We start from the raw sequence: 17,446 nt of genomic DNA on the forward strand, positions 1-17,446 counted from the left end.
GTCTCAAAAAAATAAGAATGGTTCAAAAAGAAACTAGTCCAAGATCTAGACAGGAAAAGAGAAGAAAAAAATAGGTGAAACTGGTTATAATTAAATCCTCTGTAAACATTTTCTACACTATTTTTGACAATTATATGCTGAAATGTAGTCAATTGTTTTGATCTATTTTGGACTAGACTGATTATTTTAAAAAGAAAATGAAATATATTTAAATAATTGAAGCCTACAAAAACAGATAAAATATTAACCTACAAAACAAAAGATTCACCAGTGAACTAAAAAAGAACATTTCTCAAGAATAGTTTGTCGAATCTTTACTCGAAAACCCCTTTCTAAAGACCAGTCCCACGTTAAAACGTTAACTTAATCTAATATTTCTATTACTTTCCTTGTCAAGTTTGTTCTGATTTGTTGCAGAACGTAAACACTTGATGTGCACTGTTTCCCCGTCATATCAGTGAAAGTCTGAGATGTGACATGAGTTCCCATTTTACTGCAGAACTTGCGCACGACAGACCAGTGCAAAATAACATAAACTAAGTAGATGCAATCGTTACAAGTCATTTATTCTTTTCATCAACTGAAGAAAGAGTCTTGACTTGGAAAATTTACCAAATTTACAAAATTGCACATTACATTTGATATTCAAACACTACAATGACCTCTTAATTCATCAAAAATGTTAATAGCTGAGGAATAATATTCTAAAGAGTTCCAGCTAACAGCATGCCATGGCATATTTGAAAACTTTTAAGTAGTTAGATTAAGTCTTTTTTTTTCTTCATTTCATAAAAAAATTCAAAACAGACACTAAAAATAAAAGAGCCTTGTCCACACCACACAGCTGAGCTGAAGTCAACTGTTCAGACCCATTATTGCCCCTTGAATACTGATCTCTCAGTATGTTTGACTTAGAGAATTTGTTGCAGGCTAAAATAGAAAATAAAGTGTACAATTGGGACAAAAAATGTCTTATTAAAAGTGCTTCAAGCATATCTGTGAGGTCCAACACCTCCGTAAAGTAACAGCAAAGATACTGAATGACTGGGAGTCAATGGCTGAAGCAGTCAGCACACAAACTTGTATCTCAGCTCAGCAACAGTGTGAACAGGGGCAGCAGAGCGATGCCTCTCCACAGTGACAGGTGAAAACCATGCCAAACAACTGCAAGATACTCCTGAACATATTAACAGTACATCACATTGTGTATAAACAAATTCTGTTATTTTACCAGTATATACTTTAAACATTAGGATTAAATATCTGAAGTAAACATCATAAGTAAAGGTTAAAATACTCTATATTTAACATGAATTATCTTTGATATTAACCACAGATTATACGTGGTTTATGTTTTCTATGTTAGGGTAAATAAATGAGGAAACTAGCAGCCAAACATCCACTTACTTGTCTGGAAAACTACTCTGTTTTTGACAAGTGAGGACAGGCAAGAGGTATACTGAGGACAATGAAAGGGAAATTTTCATCGAAAGTCATTAAACTAAAAATAGTCCCCAAAAAAGTGAGTCCCTCCTTTAAAATGTTCTTATTGCTTTGAGTTTACTACAATGTGAGGAAAAGAAGAGCCACATGGCTGGATTAAAAACAAAATCTCAAGAGTGTGTGCATGTGCGAATGTGTGTGGACCAATATGTCCCAAATTGAAAAAAGGCTGACCGACTGCAGAAGCTGGAGAACAAAGTGAAGAGACCTAGGAGGGAAGGGCAGGATGTATGGAGTAAGGGAGTGGTAGTAAACAGAGAAGAAGGAGGGGTAGAAAAGTGCTGCTGCTGCTGTTTGTTGGAGAAAAGTTCAGGTGGTTTTGTCCTCTACCTTGTACCCTTGGGAGGATTTGAGGAGGGCAGACTGCTGCTGATCTTTGCCTGGTGTCGACGTCCTGTCTTTCATTTTAGACTTGCTGCCCTGCCCACCTCCACCTTCCTGACTCTCCACGTCAGAGGCGTTGCCTGAAGAGCTGTCCTGTTAAGTAATAGAGGTGGGAGGGGAAAAAACAGCAAGCTGATGAAAAAAAATGTAATTTCTCTTTATAAAAAAACTGAAATAAATTACTTTTTCAAAGAACTTCTTCCAAAATTATATTATTTAGAAAGCATTAAAGACCTCAATAGCACAGATTACACATTATTTCAGTGCTGTGCACAGAACACACTCTTACAGATGAGTTCTTGCTCTTCTTGTCATCTTTGCCATCGTCAGCATCGTCCGAGTCGGGTTCAGAGTCCAGAGCAGGGAGCTCTGGATCCAGAGGAGGCTCAAACAGAGCAGTGTTCAATGGCAAGTAGCGCAGCTCATTGGGAGAGTACCTACCAAAAACAACACAATTGCGCATGTAAAAACTATTAACCGCTAACTGAGAGATTACAGTTTCTAAGGAAGTGCTAACTGTTAACAAACGTACCTTTTATAGTAATCTTGGAATTGTCCTGGAATAAGAGCAACAGGATAGGGTCCTGTTCTGGTTAGTTCTGGAGCAAGAACTTTGAACCTTCCCTGAGGCACCTGAATAACCTGAGAAAAAAAGGTCCATCAGTCAAAAACACACCCAACAATGCATTCATGCAGATTTGATTAAATCAACTGTCAATAGATTTACATGGGTCTGAAGGTCGAAGTAAGCTCTCCTCTCTTCCATTCGCTCCCTGTTGAAGATGCTGTTAAATTCTGCAGCTTTTTTGGCAGCTTTCTTTATGTACTCAGGAACCTTGCTTGCCTCCACTTTCTGATGGTTCTGCTGCTGCATTTGCTGCAAAAGCACAACATAGTATAACCATCTGTTCTTGCATTTAAAAGATTTCTAATGAAAATTAAAGGCTTTAAGTTGTTCTATTTTGGTGTTCTTACAGAATACTCCTTAGCTATTCTCTGTCGCTCTTTTTCCTGCAATATCACTGAGTACTCTGAGTGTTTGGTTGGATACTCCTTTATCATCAAGTCGATCACTTCATCACTCCGCAGAGCTGTCAGTCCTACAGAAAGAAAAGCCCTACATTATGTCAGAAATATAAAATAAATCGGGAAATACTGTGCATAAATGAAGAGGGGTTGGCTTGTACCCAGAGTGCACTGCGTCTCAGTGATAACGTTTTGCTCACGGAGGTAGAGCTTTTCTTTGTGAGACAAGTCTCTCCTCTCCATATCTGCACAAGAAAAAAAAAAAAAAAACAACAAGACAAAAATAAATAAATAGTCAAAACACAATTCGGGCATTTGCTAAACCAACCACAGTTATCCATAACTTAAATATTTGATCACAGATCATTTTGGGAAATATTTTTCAATTCATTTCTTACCAGGATATTTCCTTTTGAAGGATGTGACACCCAAATACTCGCTGATTTGTTCTTGCAGCATGTAATATTCTCCTGTATCATCAGGAGGCCATTTGTACTCTATTAAGTTTTCTGCTGGGAAATAAGTAACTCTGCAAGGGGAGAAGAGGGGGGGGGGGGGACAGATAAGAACAATTGCATTTTTGGAGGAAAACAATTGAATAAAACATGATTACAAACAAAAAAATGTGTGACTTGACAAAGTATTGGAGCCTACCCAAGCTCTTGGCTGAAGGTGTCACAGCTACGAGAGCTGTCGCCTGAACCCATTCTCCTCCTTTTTGGTGGCTGGCTCCCATCATTAGATACCTCATCAATGACATCTTCCTAAAAAAAAAAGTGAAAAAAATACACTGACATCATATTTTCACACAGATGAACACCAAAAATATATAGAGTAAACAAACATTATTTAAATATTGTCTGACAAAGTAACGCTAAACAGTCTTAATAAAGAAAACTTCCTTTAAAAAATAAACATTTAAAATAACTAAATGTATACGATTGCAAAATGACTTGCTGTAATTTCCAAAAATGCACTCAAAGACTACGCATTTATTTTAAGTTGTCACACAATCCAGTTTTAATTTTCGACTTTATAAACTACAAGATGAAAACACATGAGTTCAACATGTCAGGACTAAGAGCACAATGAAAACAAAGGATGTTTGCTAAAAGTGGCTAACAGCTCTCCTTCGTGGATGGAAAGGTCCGTCGGCTAGCTAGCTATATGTTAGTTCATACATCGTCGTGAGTTGCCCGTAAACAAAAGCTAATTGATATTTTCAATGTGGAAAAGTTCACCTTTATGGACTGCGCTCCGGGAGTAGCGGGATTGCTATCACATGGTGGTCTAACGGGGAATAATGTGGCCATTTTAAGGCAAATAATGGCCACAGCTAAGCTAATGGTTAGCGGGGACTGCGTTTATTCTTCGTTGGATAAAAAAATGGCTTCATTGGTGGTTCGGTAAAATGAGAGCGCCCCCTGGATGGAACCTAAAAACTGTTTTTAAAAAAATCACATACATTTATTTACAGATAAAGAAAACACACATCTTATTGAACTAATTTTAACAAATTATTTATTTTTTTCAAAGCTAAATAGAAACGACAAGAACCTATCCAAACACTTAAACATCCCCCCCACGCGGTACTTTGAAGACATTACAATAAGTGTAATTTCTTAGGGCTTTTATTTTGAAACAAACCACCCCGAACAGGAAGTTGGAGGAGGAAATCAAATAGAATCCAAGGAAATCACCATCAGGACTATTTCCATCACTTAGCGAGCTAAACAAATAACAGCTTCGCCCTTCCCTGCCTTACAGCTTAGCTGAGACACTGGCTATGTCGGAGTCGTACGGTAAGGAGACTGTCTTGCTTTATAAACCCCGTCAAAATCTCCCAGATGGCAGTTAAGGGATGAGGACCCTTCGTAAACAGATAGTAGCTGGCAGGCTAACCGAGCCAGTGGGAAGTGGTGAGGTTTTTGGCCCTTAAACTGTAATGTCAGCGTTAATAAATTAGCTTAGTGGATATAGGTGAATTACTAAAGCTTTATTATTCAAAAAGCTGTAACTTTATTCTATTGAGGCCGGGTTAAGTGCCAGGTCAAAGCAAGAGACCCCCTCTTTAGAAAACGCAGGTAATAAGGGATATATTTTGTGAGGCATTGCTCAAATTACATTATGTTACAACTGTTTAATCAATTATATCGGCATTAAACACGGTCAGTAGCTCAGTGTCAGCAAAGAAACGCATAAATGTAAGACTTAAGTAGGTTTATTTACCACACATTTGCCTAAATTTGTTTAGTAAATACACATCAGATGTGTGCACGTCAACAACTGTAGCATGAAATGTCCTATAAGAATAGTTGAGTTCATTTAGAGCCAGGCAGCATACAAATTCTGGTTTGTTTACCTTTGTTATTACTGTGCTCTCCCTGCAGATTTTCTGTTTAAATTCCTAGTGATTGGAAATGCTGGAACAGGCAAATCCTGCCTTCTGCACCAGTTCATAGAAAAGAGATGTAAGTGTGAAATACCTGGAACCTCACAGTTTGCTTCACTTATAATTGCTAGAAAAAGTTAAACGATGATAATTAAGTGACCTTTATTTTCAATGTGTTTGTAAAAGACCTACTCCAATTGAATTTTTGACATGTTCTTGTAGCATTTTTCTCATGGTGGAGGACATGTATAAAGAAAATGAAACTTAAAATTTAATTTCTGAGTGTTTCTTTATTCAAATAGTTGTGAAATAGGAAAAAAAAAACGTTGGCAAAAGCTTGTAGAAGCTACTACGGCAAGCCACTAGCTCCCTGCTCTGCTCCATTCTGATGGATCCACTTTTATCCATCTAGAACCATGCACATCTTTGTTTTCTTAGTCCAACCTAGCATCTGGCTCAAAACTGTACGGCTGGATATCTCCAATATTGCTTGCCATTTTTGTAGCACTGATAATGTTAGTTTTTGTAAACAACAGGTCATGTCGAGATGTTGAAAATATGTGACTCAAGAAAGTTGACTTGAATATTTCATCCAATTTTCCAGTCAAAGATGAGTCCAACCACACAATTGGAGTAGAGTTTGGCTCCAAGATCATCAGTGTTGTCAACAAAATGGTCAAACTTCAGATTTGGGACACTGCAGGACAAGAACGTTTCAGGTAGCACATTTAAAGTAAAACTTCTTGTACAGTGGGGAAGTAGGGCTTTGACAGCCAAAACTTTATTTTATTTCTGTCTTACATTGGTAATAATGACAAAATAGAATGTTTTTTTTTTCTTATAGTGGATTCTGTCTATAAACACCTTGTTTTTTATTTGCTTGTGTGTCAACAATGTTCCCTTTAATATGTTTATGTTTGTCAGGTCTGTTACCAGGAGCTACTATAGAGGAGCAGCAGGAGCATTGCTGGTTTATGATATTACCAGGTAGGACTTAATGAATTATTCTTTTATGTTTCTATATTCTAGCTGCTTAACAATTTGTTTTTCTGTTTTTGTGGTTGCAGTCGAGAAACCTACAACGCTTTGACCACGTGGTTAAGTGATGCTAGGATGCTGGCCAGTCAAAACATTGTAATTATCCTGTGTGGGAACAAAAAGGATCTAGATGCTGACAGAGAGGTTACGTTTCTGGAGGCGTCACGCTTTGCTCAGGAAAATGGTTCGATCTTAAGTTTATAATCCTTAACAGAACATTTGACAGTTTATTATTGTTAATATTGTAAGTAATTATTCTTTCTGTTAAGCACTGACTGACTTCTAATGATCAATAAACATCAGCAGAGGCTACGTGGTTTTAATAGCTGCTGCTCTCATCTTTAATTATGTGTTTGTGGCAGAGTTAATGTTCCTGGAGACCAGCGCTCTCACAGGAGAGAATGTGGAAGAAGCTTTTGTCCAGTGTGCCCGGAAAATCCTGAATAAAATAGAGTCAGGTGAGAAGTTCTAATCTTTGCCCACGTTTGTAAAACGCAGTTTTCAAATCCCTCCTTATCCTAATGGGATAGTCCAGGCTCAGGTGGGGCTCAGGGTTCCAATGCCTTCAGTGAGCGAGTCTGGAGTGTTGATCCAGCCTCTGACCAGCTGTTACTGTAGTGGGGATGAGACCTCAGTGGGTTGTTTCCTGAACAGAATTTGTAGTTGTTTGTTCTTTAGTTGATCTCTTTATTATCACCATTTCTCTCCTCCCAGGAGAGCTAGATCCAGAGAGGATGGGGTCAGGTATCCAATACGGGGACGCTGCCTTACGCCAGCTTCGTTCACCCCGCCGCGCTCAGCCGCAGGGCACCCAGGAGTGTGGCTGCTAGTGGACGTCCTGCTACAATACCCCATTGAAGGTAAAATGACTAAAAGCATGTGGGGCTGTGGGATTCCAGAGTGTGTCAGACCTCTGACATTTGTTATGGAGTTTATTTTCAGGTGAGGGAATTTTGCGCTGAAGAGTCGAGTATCTTCTGTGACAGCCTGTCTTACTAATTCAAGAATTATACAATCAGTCAGCAAAAAATGGAAAAATATTTGGAAAAAATATCAAGGAAAACTAGTGTTCTTAACTGGAGATGACGTTTTTTATCTTTATCAAATCTCCAAACAGCATTAAAATCTGCATACATTGCTTCATGATGGACGACAGGTATTTATTTTATCAATATGTGGCTGTATGCAGAAAAAAATAATGGATCGGTTTATTTATTAACATGAATTTGTTGCTGTAAGCTGTTAGTCTTCAGTAAGTTTTTCTGGAAGTCCCACTCCAACTACATCTTTTTCTATTTAAAATCATACCAAATTGTCTTTTAATCATGGTTATGCAGTTTGTAGCCAAAATTTTAAAAAGCCTGTGTCATTTTTTAAGGCAGAGCTACGAGAGTTCATAAGAAATTAGCCTCTAGTGTTGCTAATTTCTATACATCTATACGTATATATATATATCCAAGATTTTGTGATAAATGCTACAAGAACATGATTTTCATTGGAGTGGGTCTTTAAACAATAGCTGTAAGTTATGTTGAATATCAATTATAAAGAAAAATGTTGATACATCTCAGTGGAATTCTTCCTCCTATGCTATTTATAACTTTGTGTGTGTTTTTCTCCATCTGTTTGATATTTTTGGAAACAAGTTTGTGAAGACCAGAAGAAGAGCATCCACAGAGAACCTCAACAGATGCTGATGCAGGGGTTGCTGTGCCGGTTACTCCACCTTCCTCCATCTTTTGCACGGACCCTTCAGAGCGTTCATTTTTGCATGTGCAGAGAGCTAAGAAGACCCAGCCTCTCGCCCCCCCCAGCCGGCTCTGAGCTCTCTAACAAACCCAAAAGACCACTCCCCTTCAAAAAGAAAAAGAGAATTTAAAGCTGGACCAAAATCTCTTCGTGGCGAGATGGTTATGTAGCTCCTCACTTTTCACGTGCTCTCCAACACTTTGCTCAATCTATTTGTAAAGACACTTCTTGTGAATTACATGACAAAAGTGTCTTTTTTGCATTTAAATGACAGAATATAGGTAAGATAGTTCAATTAAAATAAAAAAGTGGTAGTTTTTAAATGTTTTTGACTGAAAAAGAGGAGCTGACTCCTACAATTTGGTTCATCAAATAAAAGGGAATGAAAATCTTCCCATTTTTAAGCATGAACTAAATCTCCCAAATGACTAAAACTCCATTCTCCTCCAACTAATAGCACTCCTTATTCATCATCCACCTGCTCTCCTTTACCCAATTCTCACTAACAGCCTGCCACTCCTGAGTTACACACTGTGCAGCCATGAAAGCACACTTTATCAACTAACCTCACCCCACAATCCCTGCATTGTTTGTATTCCACTTCCTCTCCTCATTTTCCTGCAGAATGTTGTACAGTGCTGCTGTATATAGTGACTGACGCATGCTTTTCAAGCAAATTATCAGAGTGTTTCATTATAAAGAGATATTATGGTGAAAATTAAAATATCATTCATTGTATGGTTTCAGCTGCGCTCTCTGAAGTGTGGAGCTGTGCATCACAGGAAAGCTGTACAGAGGGGCTAGAACTTTGCGTTTTCATGGATTTGGCAGTACCACATTACTTTATAAGAGAAAAAAAAGTCCATGCATGATTGACTTCTCCTTTGTTACTGTTTACATGAGTGTCAGCTGCAGAAAGAAACTAAAATTGAAGTTTTATAGGCTGTTTTCTTTAAAGTTGTCAAATCTGGTCAAAAACAAAAAAGATTTTACTTTGCAGGTTCTACCACTTTGGTACTTGTACACTAACGGTTGCACATTTCAAACAAAACCTCCATTTTACAATGAGAAATGCCTCGAGTGGTGAATCTGAGAGCAGCTTAGTTTGTGTCACATGAGGTTGTCGTCTTGTGTTTGTGTCATAAAGCCTCATTTCTAATGACCTGTGTGTGTTTTTCTCCTGTCATTATAAATATCATAGATTTTTAATTTATTGTGTATGATGAAAAGCTATGTTTTTGAAATAAAAACAACCACAAATGCAGATTTTTGTTCGTTTTATTTTGTTGCTGAGGACAAAACGGACATGAAGCCATCGGAAATAATTTATCAAAAGAATCCTGTTTGAAGAAACAGAATTAATAAGCACAATCACATGAAACAAATATGTTGATGTGAAAAAAAATATATATATTCAGAGGTGCTTAGTTTTTCAATTTTGGTATGTTTGCACACAAGCTATTTTCTATTTCCTCTTGAATTGCTTTAAAAGTTTAAATATTAAAAAGCCACTGGTATTTAGTTACTGTGAAATATTGCACAACACTAAAAATCCATGAAAATTTATTTACAAAATTTAAATCCGTGCTGGAATGATAAATGTCTTCAACATCTTTTTCATTTTAACTATCCATTTCAGTTCCTCTCTTGTTTTCAGGCTCACAGTTGCAGAAGGGTGCACCCTGGTTTGGTTGAGAGTTGATATTTACAACCGTCATATGAGAAGTAAAAAAATGTGATGAAAAAAAAAAATCAATTTTAAATTGTATGGCACACAAGATCAGGATTTCTTTTTTCTTAAAGGGACACACTTCATTATGTGACTATTCCTAGGTAAAATACAGTAGATGCATTTAGTAAACTTGTGTAAAATACTTATTAACAGTTACATAAAAAAATACAGTTAAAAGTTTTCTGTCAAGAGCAGCTGAATTTAGTCTCGAGAAAGGTCAGTTTTATTTTCTAATTTTGGAAATGATTTAGAAAACAAAACAGCAACTATTAAAACATAATTAACCGTAACTATAAATTTGGTTTTATCACACTTCTAAACGATGGGTGAGTGATGTTGAGTTTATGAAGAAAGGTTGCATCAAACTATGGCTTTTAGATGAATTTAGGACAGAATTTCCTATCCTTCATTTATTTGTTTCAAGGTTTGAGAATGTTTTCTTTTTTGTAACATCTTTCTCACTTTAAAATCTATAAAAGTAGAACATTCAAACTATGATCTAAAAGCCACAGATATAATTTCAGTGTAAAAAGTTTGCAAACTGAATGCTTCTGTGACTAAACATGTTTTTTTGGCATGAGTCTGTTGTGGTTCCACAGGTGTGTAGACCCCAAAAGAGACTTAGCTTTATATTTTGTGTATTCACCAATAGTCCTCCTATCGAGAGCGAGCAGAAAAACAGCGCATGTACTCGCTAAGCCAAGGGTTGAACTCTGGTTCAACGAGTCTTCTGGCCTTTTCCACATCCGCAGACTTTGCTCTCCTCTTCTCACTTCGCTGGATCTGCATCTGTCGCTCCACCTCCCTCCTGGTCCTCGCACGTAGAGCTGATTCATGGATCTAGCGGTAGCGGTAAATGTTATTAGTTAAATCCTAATAGTCTTCCTGCATCTACAGATTTATAGAACACAGCAGTCACCTCAGTCGTGGATGCCGCAGGGCCGACGTTGTGCGTCCTTCTGCCTGCCACGTCAGCACTCCTCTCCCCTGAGCCGTATAGAGCGAATGGATGCCTGCTTTCCTTTGCATCCTTTCCGGGCTGCCTTGGTGGAGCGGGCCTCACCTTCTGTGCTCTTTTTGTCGATTTGGAGGATTTTCTCAGTTGTGGTTGCGTAAACTCTCTGACTCTCTCTAAAAGTAAAGAAAATGTTGATTTAAATACAAATCTGGCTTTTCTTTTAAAGTTGAAATAGCTTTTGATTTGGATTAACATGAAGGAACTGTGTCTCCTGATGACATGAGACCCACTAAGGACCTTTTGAGTAGTATTTTAGATATGGAAACAGGGATGGGAGAGAACTTTTTAAAGCTCCGTCAAGACAAAACAGATTTTAAATGTTGGTCTGATGCTAAAAGAGAAAGAGTCCAATTTTACTTATTAACTCTTAGCTTAAATGTGTGCAGTAAAGTCATGTGTGCAGGGATTTTTGATGCAGATCTTACCTTTGAAGCACACACAAACTGTTATAAACTGCATTTTATCATCTTAGAAATATTGCTCTAGTTCATGCATCCATAACATCAAACATAGATTATTGCAATGCCTTTCTTTCTGGCGTTGAGAAAATCACTATCAATCAGCTGCAGCTTGTTCAAAACCTGGGACAGGAGAACAGGAGCACAATATTTTGAAATCTTTGCACTGGCTTAGTGTCAGCTTTAGGATTGATTTTAAGGTTCTTTATATTAGTTGGTGGAATTTTAAATGGAATTGGACCTTCATTTTTTTTAGATTGACTTTAAGTTAGATCCTCAGGTGCAGGTCTGCTGTTAGTCCCAAAAGTCAGAACAAAAACCCACGCTGAACAACCCGAGGATGTGAGGATTTCATCCTGTAGGGAGGTTTTCCAAAAGAAAATCCAGACTTATCTTGAGTCTAATTCTTTAGAATTGAATAATTCAAGTGAAAGGACCCAGACAATCTTCTACTTAAAGGCAAGAGAGAAGGTTATTTCAATTACGTCTCATTTAAAAAAGCTGAAGGGACAGAGATTGGCAAATCTCCAGGGCAAGTTAAAGCAGCTGCAATCCATCAACAGAGACAACACAATCCAGATGGTTCTAAAAAGAAATAACAAAGATAAAATCAATGAAATCTATACCCAAGAGACACAAAAGAAAATCATTTTCCTGAGGTCATCAAACATTTTTGGTGGACACAGTTGTCAGTTATTCTAGAGGACTCATAAAAACCAGAATGATAAAGAGTTCTTTTTTTTTTTTTTAATTAAGCCTTGGACATTACCAAAACACATGGTAATGGTTTGCCTCCAATGAACCACATTGCCTCCAATATCCACAATTTACATTTCTATATTTGCTCTGTTGAGGACTTTGAAAATATCTTTTTAACGTATATTTTACCAGCAATTTTCTCTCCATAGCAAATTTGTGGAGGACCATTGTAAAGAGTAACTTCTTCCCAATCTTCTTCCGAAATGACAATTCCAGCTTCACTTTCATTTTTTTTCTTAATGTGGACAGTACTTTCTTTTTTTGCATGGAGTAATTCATTGCATAGCTTTGAAATCGATTCATTAATAATTGAACTCTAGGCAGTCTTTCAGATTGCAGGGAAATATGTTTTGTTTAGTGTTAAGGCTTTAATTTTACATTGATTGTTAAAATAATCTCGTATTTGTAGGAACCTGAAAGAGTCAGTCTGTTGTGTGTCGCAAATCAACCATCTTAACTCTTCCATGAAACAAATAAATAACAGATAACATAAAAACAAAACAAAAAAAAGAAGTTGTGAGGAATTCAATCTAGGGCGTTAAACAAATCTAAGAAATTAGAAAGATTTTTGGCATTTTTATTCTTCGTGCGTTGTAGGTTTTTAGAATATAATGACTAAGAAATGTATGAGATGTTTCACTTTATGAATCTGCATTTGTGAATTTATTATTTTGTAACACAAATCAATCATAAAATCTATATTTTTTCATCACTTAAGTATGTCTAAATTTTACAGGCATTCCAATTTAAATGGTCTAATCTGGTTGGTTTACCTTCAGTGAAGGCTTAGTGTTGACTAGAATTTACCACATGGGGGCGACATTTCCTGTAAATTCAACACTTGAGGATGTAACTGGTTTTTCAGAGTCAGGACCACCTTTACTGGCCAAGTTTGGGTACACATACAAATAATTTATGCTTTTATGTAAACGGAACAAAGCAAACAAGGAAAAAACAAAAATAGATGCAAAAAAAAAAAGATGAAAAACATAAATACAACATGTAGGTCCTTTTTGGAATAGAATCTTTATATTGCCCTAAAATTCCATTATTAATAATATAATTTATATTCAAAGTTATAGGTGGATATTACCCAGTAAAAGACAATTTGTCCATTTTTCTCTGATGTTGGTAAAAAGCATTTATATTTATAAAAGAAATGTATAAATCTAACAAACTAAAATTAAATCAGAACTTATTAAGTGACACATATTGTATTTTTTAACCATTAAAGTGGACTTAAAATCCTTATAAGCTGCAGGAGCAGGTATGTGTGTTTAGTTATTTGTGCTTGTATATTATTTTGCATTTAATATTTTCTAGGTCTTGTCTACCTGTACAATATAGTTGTAGCGCATTTGGACTTATAGCGATGGTCTCTAGACAGCAGGAAGGTAAACTTCACATATAAAAATGTGAGTGTGGATTACCTGGATCTCTGGGAACTGCTGTTGACTGTTTGTTTCCTTTGGCTTTCTGCTCCTCTTCCTCTACTTGCAAGAGTCTCGTCTCCCTGGTGCTGTCATGCTGTGAGCCTGAGAGTGAAAATCAGACCATTTTATTAAGATAATGTCTTTATGAATATTTCACATGGGTCTAATTGTATGTAAACTCATAATCACCATGAACAGATTGTGGAGCATCCTCTTCCTCATCATCTCCAATGGGGATTCTCGGTGGAGGACCTGTGCTTCTGGTCTGCTGCTCCTCTTGTCTGGTCTTCCTCACCTCCTGACACTCCTCCGTTTCTCTCTTTTGTCTGCTGGATTCAACCCCTACCTGGTTCTTGCAGGGAGGTGGGCTCCTGTCTCCTGAGTCTGAATCACTGTCAGAACCGCTCCAGAACCAGGGTTTGTGTGTGTACTCCAGCAGCCTGCGTGTCAGTCTGTACTTCAGCATCTCCTCGTAGCATTTGGTGTAGGTCTCCCATTTCGGATCCTTGAATTTCTTCATGTACTCGGAGCGGATCCTCTTTGTCACCATCTTAAAAGGAAACTAAACGGAGCAGTTATCTCAAAGATGTCACAAATACGCACTAAAGCCAACAGGACGCCATTCACGAAACTGTTAAACTTCCTTGAATTTCACTAAGCAACGCCACGAATATTGACTTTGTTGATTGTGTCACCGCTAGACATTTAAACCATAATGTTGAGACTGAAAGGACCAATGAGAGAGCAGCTCGAGCGTTCATAAAGCCCGCCCACTTCAACCCAAACTCCGCTTTTTCTTGAAACAACAAAAAAATAATTATGTATGCAAAACTGTATAGGTGTGAGCTTAAAATTTAAATATTCGTCTTGAATAAAAAAAAATCAAATCAATTGAAAAACATTAGCTACTCCGGTTAGCTAACAGAAGCTTCTTGAAAGGGTGACGTAAGAGCCAACTCCTTCTCTGATTGGCTCTCAGAAGCTAAACAGCAGTTGAGCTCCTACAAATTAAAGGTCGGCTTTAATAATTTCTAATAAAAAGCATTATTTTTAACACCTTTAACACTCAATTTTTTATATATTATATATTTTTTGGGGTGAGTTTCTTTTTATTTTTAATACATCTAAGGAAATCTAATATTATTAAATGCTTTTAAGCTATAAATCGTGGCGTGTCACTTAAATTCACCCTGTTTATCTGCGCATCTCCATCGTACTGTGTATATGCAAGATCACCACGATAGTGACAAAAGCAGGTCAAAAAGCCTTAAAAACTGGGCTCGTTGAACAATTAACCTCTCTGACACATTCCCGATAAACGTCACGAACAGCGTGCAGCTCTCGACACGGGAGACACAGCGCGCCTCGGCCTAATTTTATGTACAGTAATCATACTTACGCTGGCCTCGGATTTCACGGAAGCGCAGGACAGATGGCGTCGGTGGAGCTGCAGGCGAGCTGCGTCTGTCATCTTAGCCCCGCCCCCTAGGACGCTTTTAAAAAGCTAAACACACCCGCAACAGGTGTCGCGAGGCTGGCGCGTGGGGAATGCGCTCCGTGTCTTCTGGACGCTAACAGTTTCTTTCTTTTAAGGTAAAAAGCGGGGCCCGATTTACTCTCTCAGGACTTGTCGCTGTTCAAAAATGTTCATATAAAGCCTCCGAGCCACTCACATAATAAGACACCTGTGATATATTTAAATTGTGCATCAATAGGTATGCATTATTAGACCCAAATCCACAGCCGGACAACCGGTGAGCTCATAAGCATATAAGGGCAGGGCTGCTCTCTGTCTCCCAGGAACGGTTTGGGCTAAAGATGGACTGCGGCTGAGCCTCTTGCGCAAAGCCAGGAGTCAGGTTTCAGGTGTCCAACATCCCAGATCTGGACCGTCTGAAAAGTGGAGCTGCTGGCGCTTCATTTGCGCATTCCCGGCGAGCCAAACTTCCACTGTAAGAGCTCAGAAGAGTGGCCCTTCTCAATTAGTGGCCTCTTTCCTTTCTTCCTACTCATCTTTCCGGATGCGCACCTGATCAGTCAGAAGATTTTAATTGATTGCTTCCTACTTTTTCTATTTTGTTTCTGCGTCTAACAGAAAACCAGGCCAAGGGCAAAATACCAAATAATGGACTTTAATAAATTATGAATATGTATATACACTTACATTCACATGTGTTGGGCAACATGTCTTTGTTATTTTTTTATTAAAGTTTTTTTGGTAGATGCATGGTTCAGTGGTTGTTTTCACAGCCTTTGTCTCCGTGCAACACAGACAACAGACAGCCACAAAATATGCAGATTTCAAAATTATCAAAGTTGCATGTGAATGTCAACAGCGCAGACAGACAGTCCGTTGACAGCAGACTGTTGTTGTGGCGCAGAGGTTGATCCTCCTCCTTGGCTGAGCTTTGGTTGGTTGGTGGTGACGGTGATGGAGAAGGTGATGGAGAAGGTTGAGGATTTAGAAGCACTTCCTGTGGACAATGCTGGGGCCAGCCTCGTCGTACTCCTGCTTGGAGATCCACATCTGCTGGAAGGTGGACAGGGAAGCCAGGATAGAGCCACCGATCCAGACGGAGTACTTCCTCTCAGGAGGAGCAATGATCTACAAGAGAGGAGGGAGGAGAAAGGTTAGCACTCCAGAGTTAAACAGATGTTGAATTTGTAATTCTTGTCCAGTCGCGTTTGGATACCTTGATCTTCATGGTGCTGGGGGCCAGAGCAGTGATTTCCTTCTGCATACGGTCAGCAATACCAGGGTACATGGTGGTACCGCCGGAGAGCACATTGTTGGCGTACAGATCCTTACGGATGTCGATGTCGCACTTCATGATGCTGTTGTAGGCAGTCTCATGAATGCCAGCAGACTCCATACCTGGTCAGATAAGAAATGAAAGTGTGAAGGGAGAGAGTGGGGGTTTCCGTGCGTAAAAAGGAAAAAATCTGTATTTTTTAGTAAAATAAATACTCATGTTAAGTACCAATGAAGGAAGGCTGGAACAGGGTCTCGGGGCAACGGAACCTCTCGTTACCGATGGTGATGACCTGACCGTCGGGAAGCTCGTAGCTCTTCTCCAGGGAGGAAGAGGAGGCAGCGGTGGCCATCTCGTTCTCGAAGTCCAGAGCCACATAGCACAGCTTCTCCTTGATGTCGCGCACGATCTCACGCTCAGCTGAGGGGGGGCAAGTTGATCAAGTATGAATATATTTTTAACAATGCTCATCTGCACAGCAGATGCGCACAGACGCGTTCAAACAGATGTGCGTCTGTGCGCTACTGAGGCTGAATCAGAATTAGAGGTATGATTTGGATTTGCGTCATCATTTGACTTTTTAAAAAAAAATAAAATGTGCATTTCCTCACCAGTGGTCACAAAGGAGTAACCACGCTCAGTCAGGATCTTCATCAGGTAGTCGGTCAGATCGCGACCAGCCAGGTCAAGACGCATGATGGCGTGGGGCAGGGCGTAACCCTCATAGACTGGGACATTGTGGGTCACACCATCACCAGCATCCAGCACAATACCTGAGAATATCAAAACAGGAAGATGACTAAAAGTCCACTTTATAAACAAAAATACATAAACAGTGTAATGTAATTTGGTTAATTTCTGTTGTGCGTAATTGTTGCGTAAAGTGTAATTAACATGACGCTTCTTTACTTTACATTTCAGATAACATGAGGCATGTAGAGTATTTGTTTTTAAGATTCTTTTGTGCGTTTAAATGTTTTTATTGTGTTTGTTTTGCACCTGTGTGGTCAGCTGTCTGCAGTTGATCTTACCAGTGGTACGGCCGGAAGCGTACAGGGACAGCACAGCCTGGATGGCCACATACATGGCGGGGACGTTGAAGGTCTCAAACATGATCTGGGTCATCTTCTCCCTGTTGGCCTTGGGGTTCAGGGGGGCCTCAGTGAGCAGGGTTGGGTGCTCCTCGGGGGCCACTCTCAGC

General features: G+C 38.7%; 4 protein-coding genes and 1 long non-coding RNA gene across 5 annotated transcripts in view; 2 read left to right on the forward strand and 3 right to left on the reverse strand.

Moving 5' to 3' along the window:
* phf10 (PHD finger protein 10) overlaps window positions 1–4,423 on the reverse strand; it is a 6,778-nt gene extending 2,355 nt beyond the window's left edge. The window contains exons 1-9 of the mRNA XM_024296128.2: window positions 4,155–4,423; window positions 3,568–3,677; window positions 3,312–3,442; window positions 3,075–3,158; window positions 2,863–2,987; window positions 2,615–2,764; window positions 2,420–2,529; window positions 2,177–2,324; window positions 1,834–1,980 (exon numbers count right to left, since the gene is read on the reverse strand). Coding sequence (XP_024151896.1) covers window positions 1,834–1,980; window positions 2,177–2,324; window positions 2,420–2,529; window positions 2,615–2,764; window positions 2,863–2,987; window positions 3,075–3,158; window positions 3,312–3,442; window positions 3,568–3,677; window positions 4,155–4,226 — 1,077 coding nt within the window. The 5' untranslated portion in view covers window positions 4,227–4,423. The remainder of the gene's footprint in view (window positions 1–1,833; window positions 1,981–2,176; window positions 2,325–2,419; window positions 2,530–2,614; window positions 2,765–2,862; window positions 2,988–3,074; window positions 3,159–3,311; window positions 3,443–3,567; window positions 3,678–4,154) is intronic.
* Window positions 4,424–4,567: 144 nt separating this feature from the next.
* Window positions 4,568–9,358, forward strand: rab4a (RAB4a, member RAS oncogene family). Its single transcript, XM_024296131.2, has 8 exons — window positions 4,568–4,715; window positions 5,304–5,384; window positions 5,910–6,024; window positions 6,230–6,292; window positions 6,373–6,527; window positions 6,706–6,801; window positions 7,058–7,203; window positions 7,990–9,358. The coding sequence occupies exons 1-7, from the start codon at window positions 4,700–4,702 to the stop codon at window positions 7,171–7,173; spliced, it is 642 nt and encodes a 213-aa protein (XP_024151899.1). The 5' UTR covers window positions 4,568–4,699; the 3' UTR covers window positions 7,174–7,203; window positions 7,990–9,358.
* Window positions 9,355–15,302, reverse strand: ccsapb (centriole, cilia and spindle-associated protein b). Its single transcript, XM_024296130.2, has 5 exons — window positions 14,892–15,302; window positions 13,682–14,054; window positions 13,490–13,594; window positions 10,744–10,955; window positions 9,355–10,664 (listed from the first exon to the last, which is right to left on the reverse strand). Exons 1-5 carry the CDS (start codon window positions 14,961–14,963, stop codon window positions 10,482–10,484), a joined length of 945 nt encoding a protein of 314 aa, XP_024151898.1. The 5' UTR covers window positions 14,964–15,302; the 3' UTR covers window positions 9,355–10,481.
* LOC112161118 lies at window positions 15,029–15,813 on the forward strand. Its single transcript, XR_002921786.2, has 2 exons — window positions 15,029–15,085; window positions 15,293–15,813. It is a non-coding gene; the product is annotated as an uncharacterized LOC112161118 (long non-coding RNA).
* acta1b (actin alpha 1, skeletal muscle b) lies at window positions 15,609–17,397 on the reverse strand (the record flags this gene model as incomplete). The annotated part of the gene is given in 5 exon segments (XM_024296129.1): window positions 15,609–16,097; window positions 16,186–16,367; window positions 16,474–16,665; window positions 16,857–17,018; window positions 17,277–17,397. Coding segments are annotated over 5 exon segments (801 nt in total), but the record flags the coding sequence as incomplete, so codon positions are not given.
* Window positions 17,398–17,446: the final 49 nt, after the last annotated feature.

Source organism: Oryzias melastigma, linkage group LG3 (genome assembly GCF_002922805.2).
Source record: "Oryzias melastigma strain HK-1 linkage group LG3, ASM292280v2, whole genome shotgun sequence".
NCBI classification, from domain to species: domain Eukaryota; kingdom Metazoa; phylum Chordata; class Actinopteri; order Beloniformes; family Adrianichthyidae; genus Oryzias; species Oryzias melastigma.

Coding starts and splice junctions, on each gene's coding strand:
- rab4a (XM_024296131.2), top strand. Junction 5,385..5,909: donor CCAGTTCATAGAAAAGAGAT/GTAAGTGTGAAA, acceptor CCAATTTTCCAG/TCAAAGATGAGTCCAACCAC. Junction 6,293..6,372: donor CTGGTTTATGATATTACCAG/GTAGGACTTAAT, acceptor TTGTGGTTGCAG/TCGAGAAACCTACAACGCTT.
- ccsapb (XM_024296130.2), bottom strand. CDS start 14,963: ATGACAGACGCAGCTCGCCTGCAGCTCCACCGACGCCATCTGTCCTGC. Junction 10,956..13,489: donor AGCAGTTCCCAGAGATCCAG/GTAATCCACACT, acceptor CTTTACTTTTAG/AGAGAGTCAGAGAGTTTACG. Junction 10,665..10,743: donor CTGCGGCATCCACGACTGAG/GTGACTGCTGTG, acceptor CGCTACCGCTAG/ATCCATGAATCAGCTCTACG.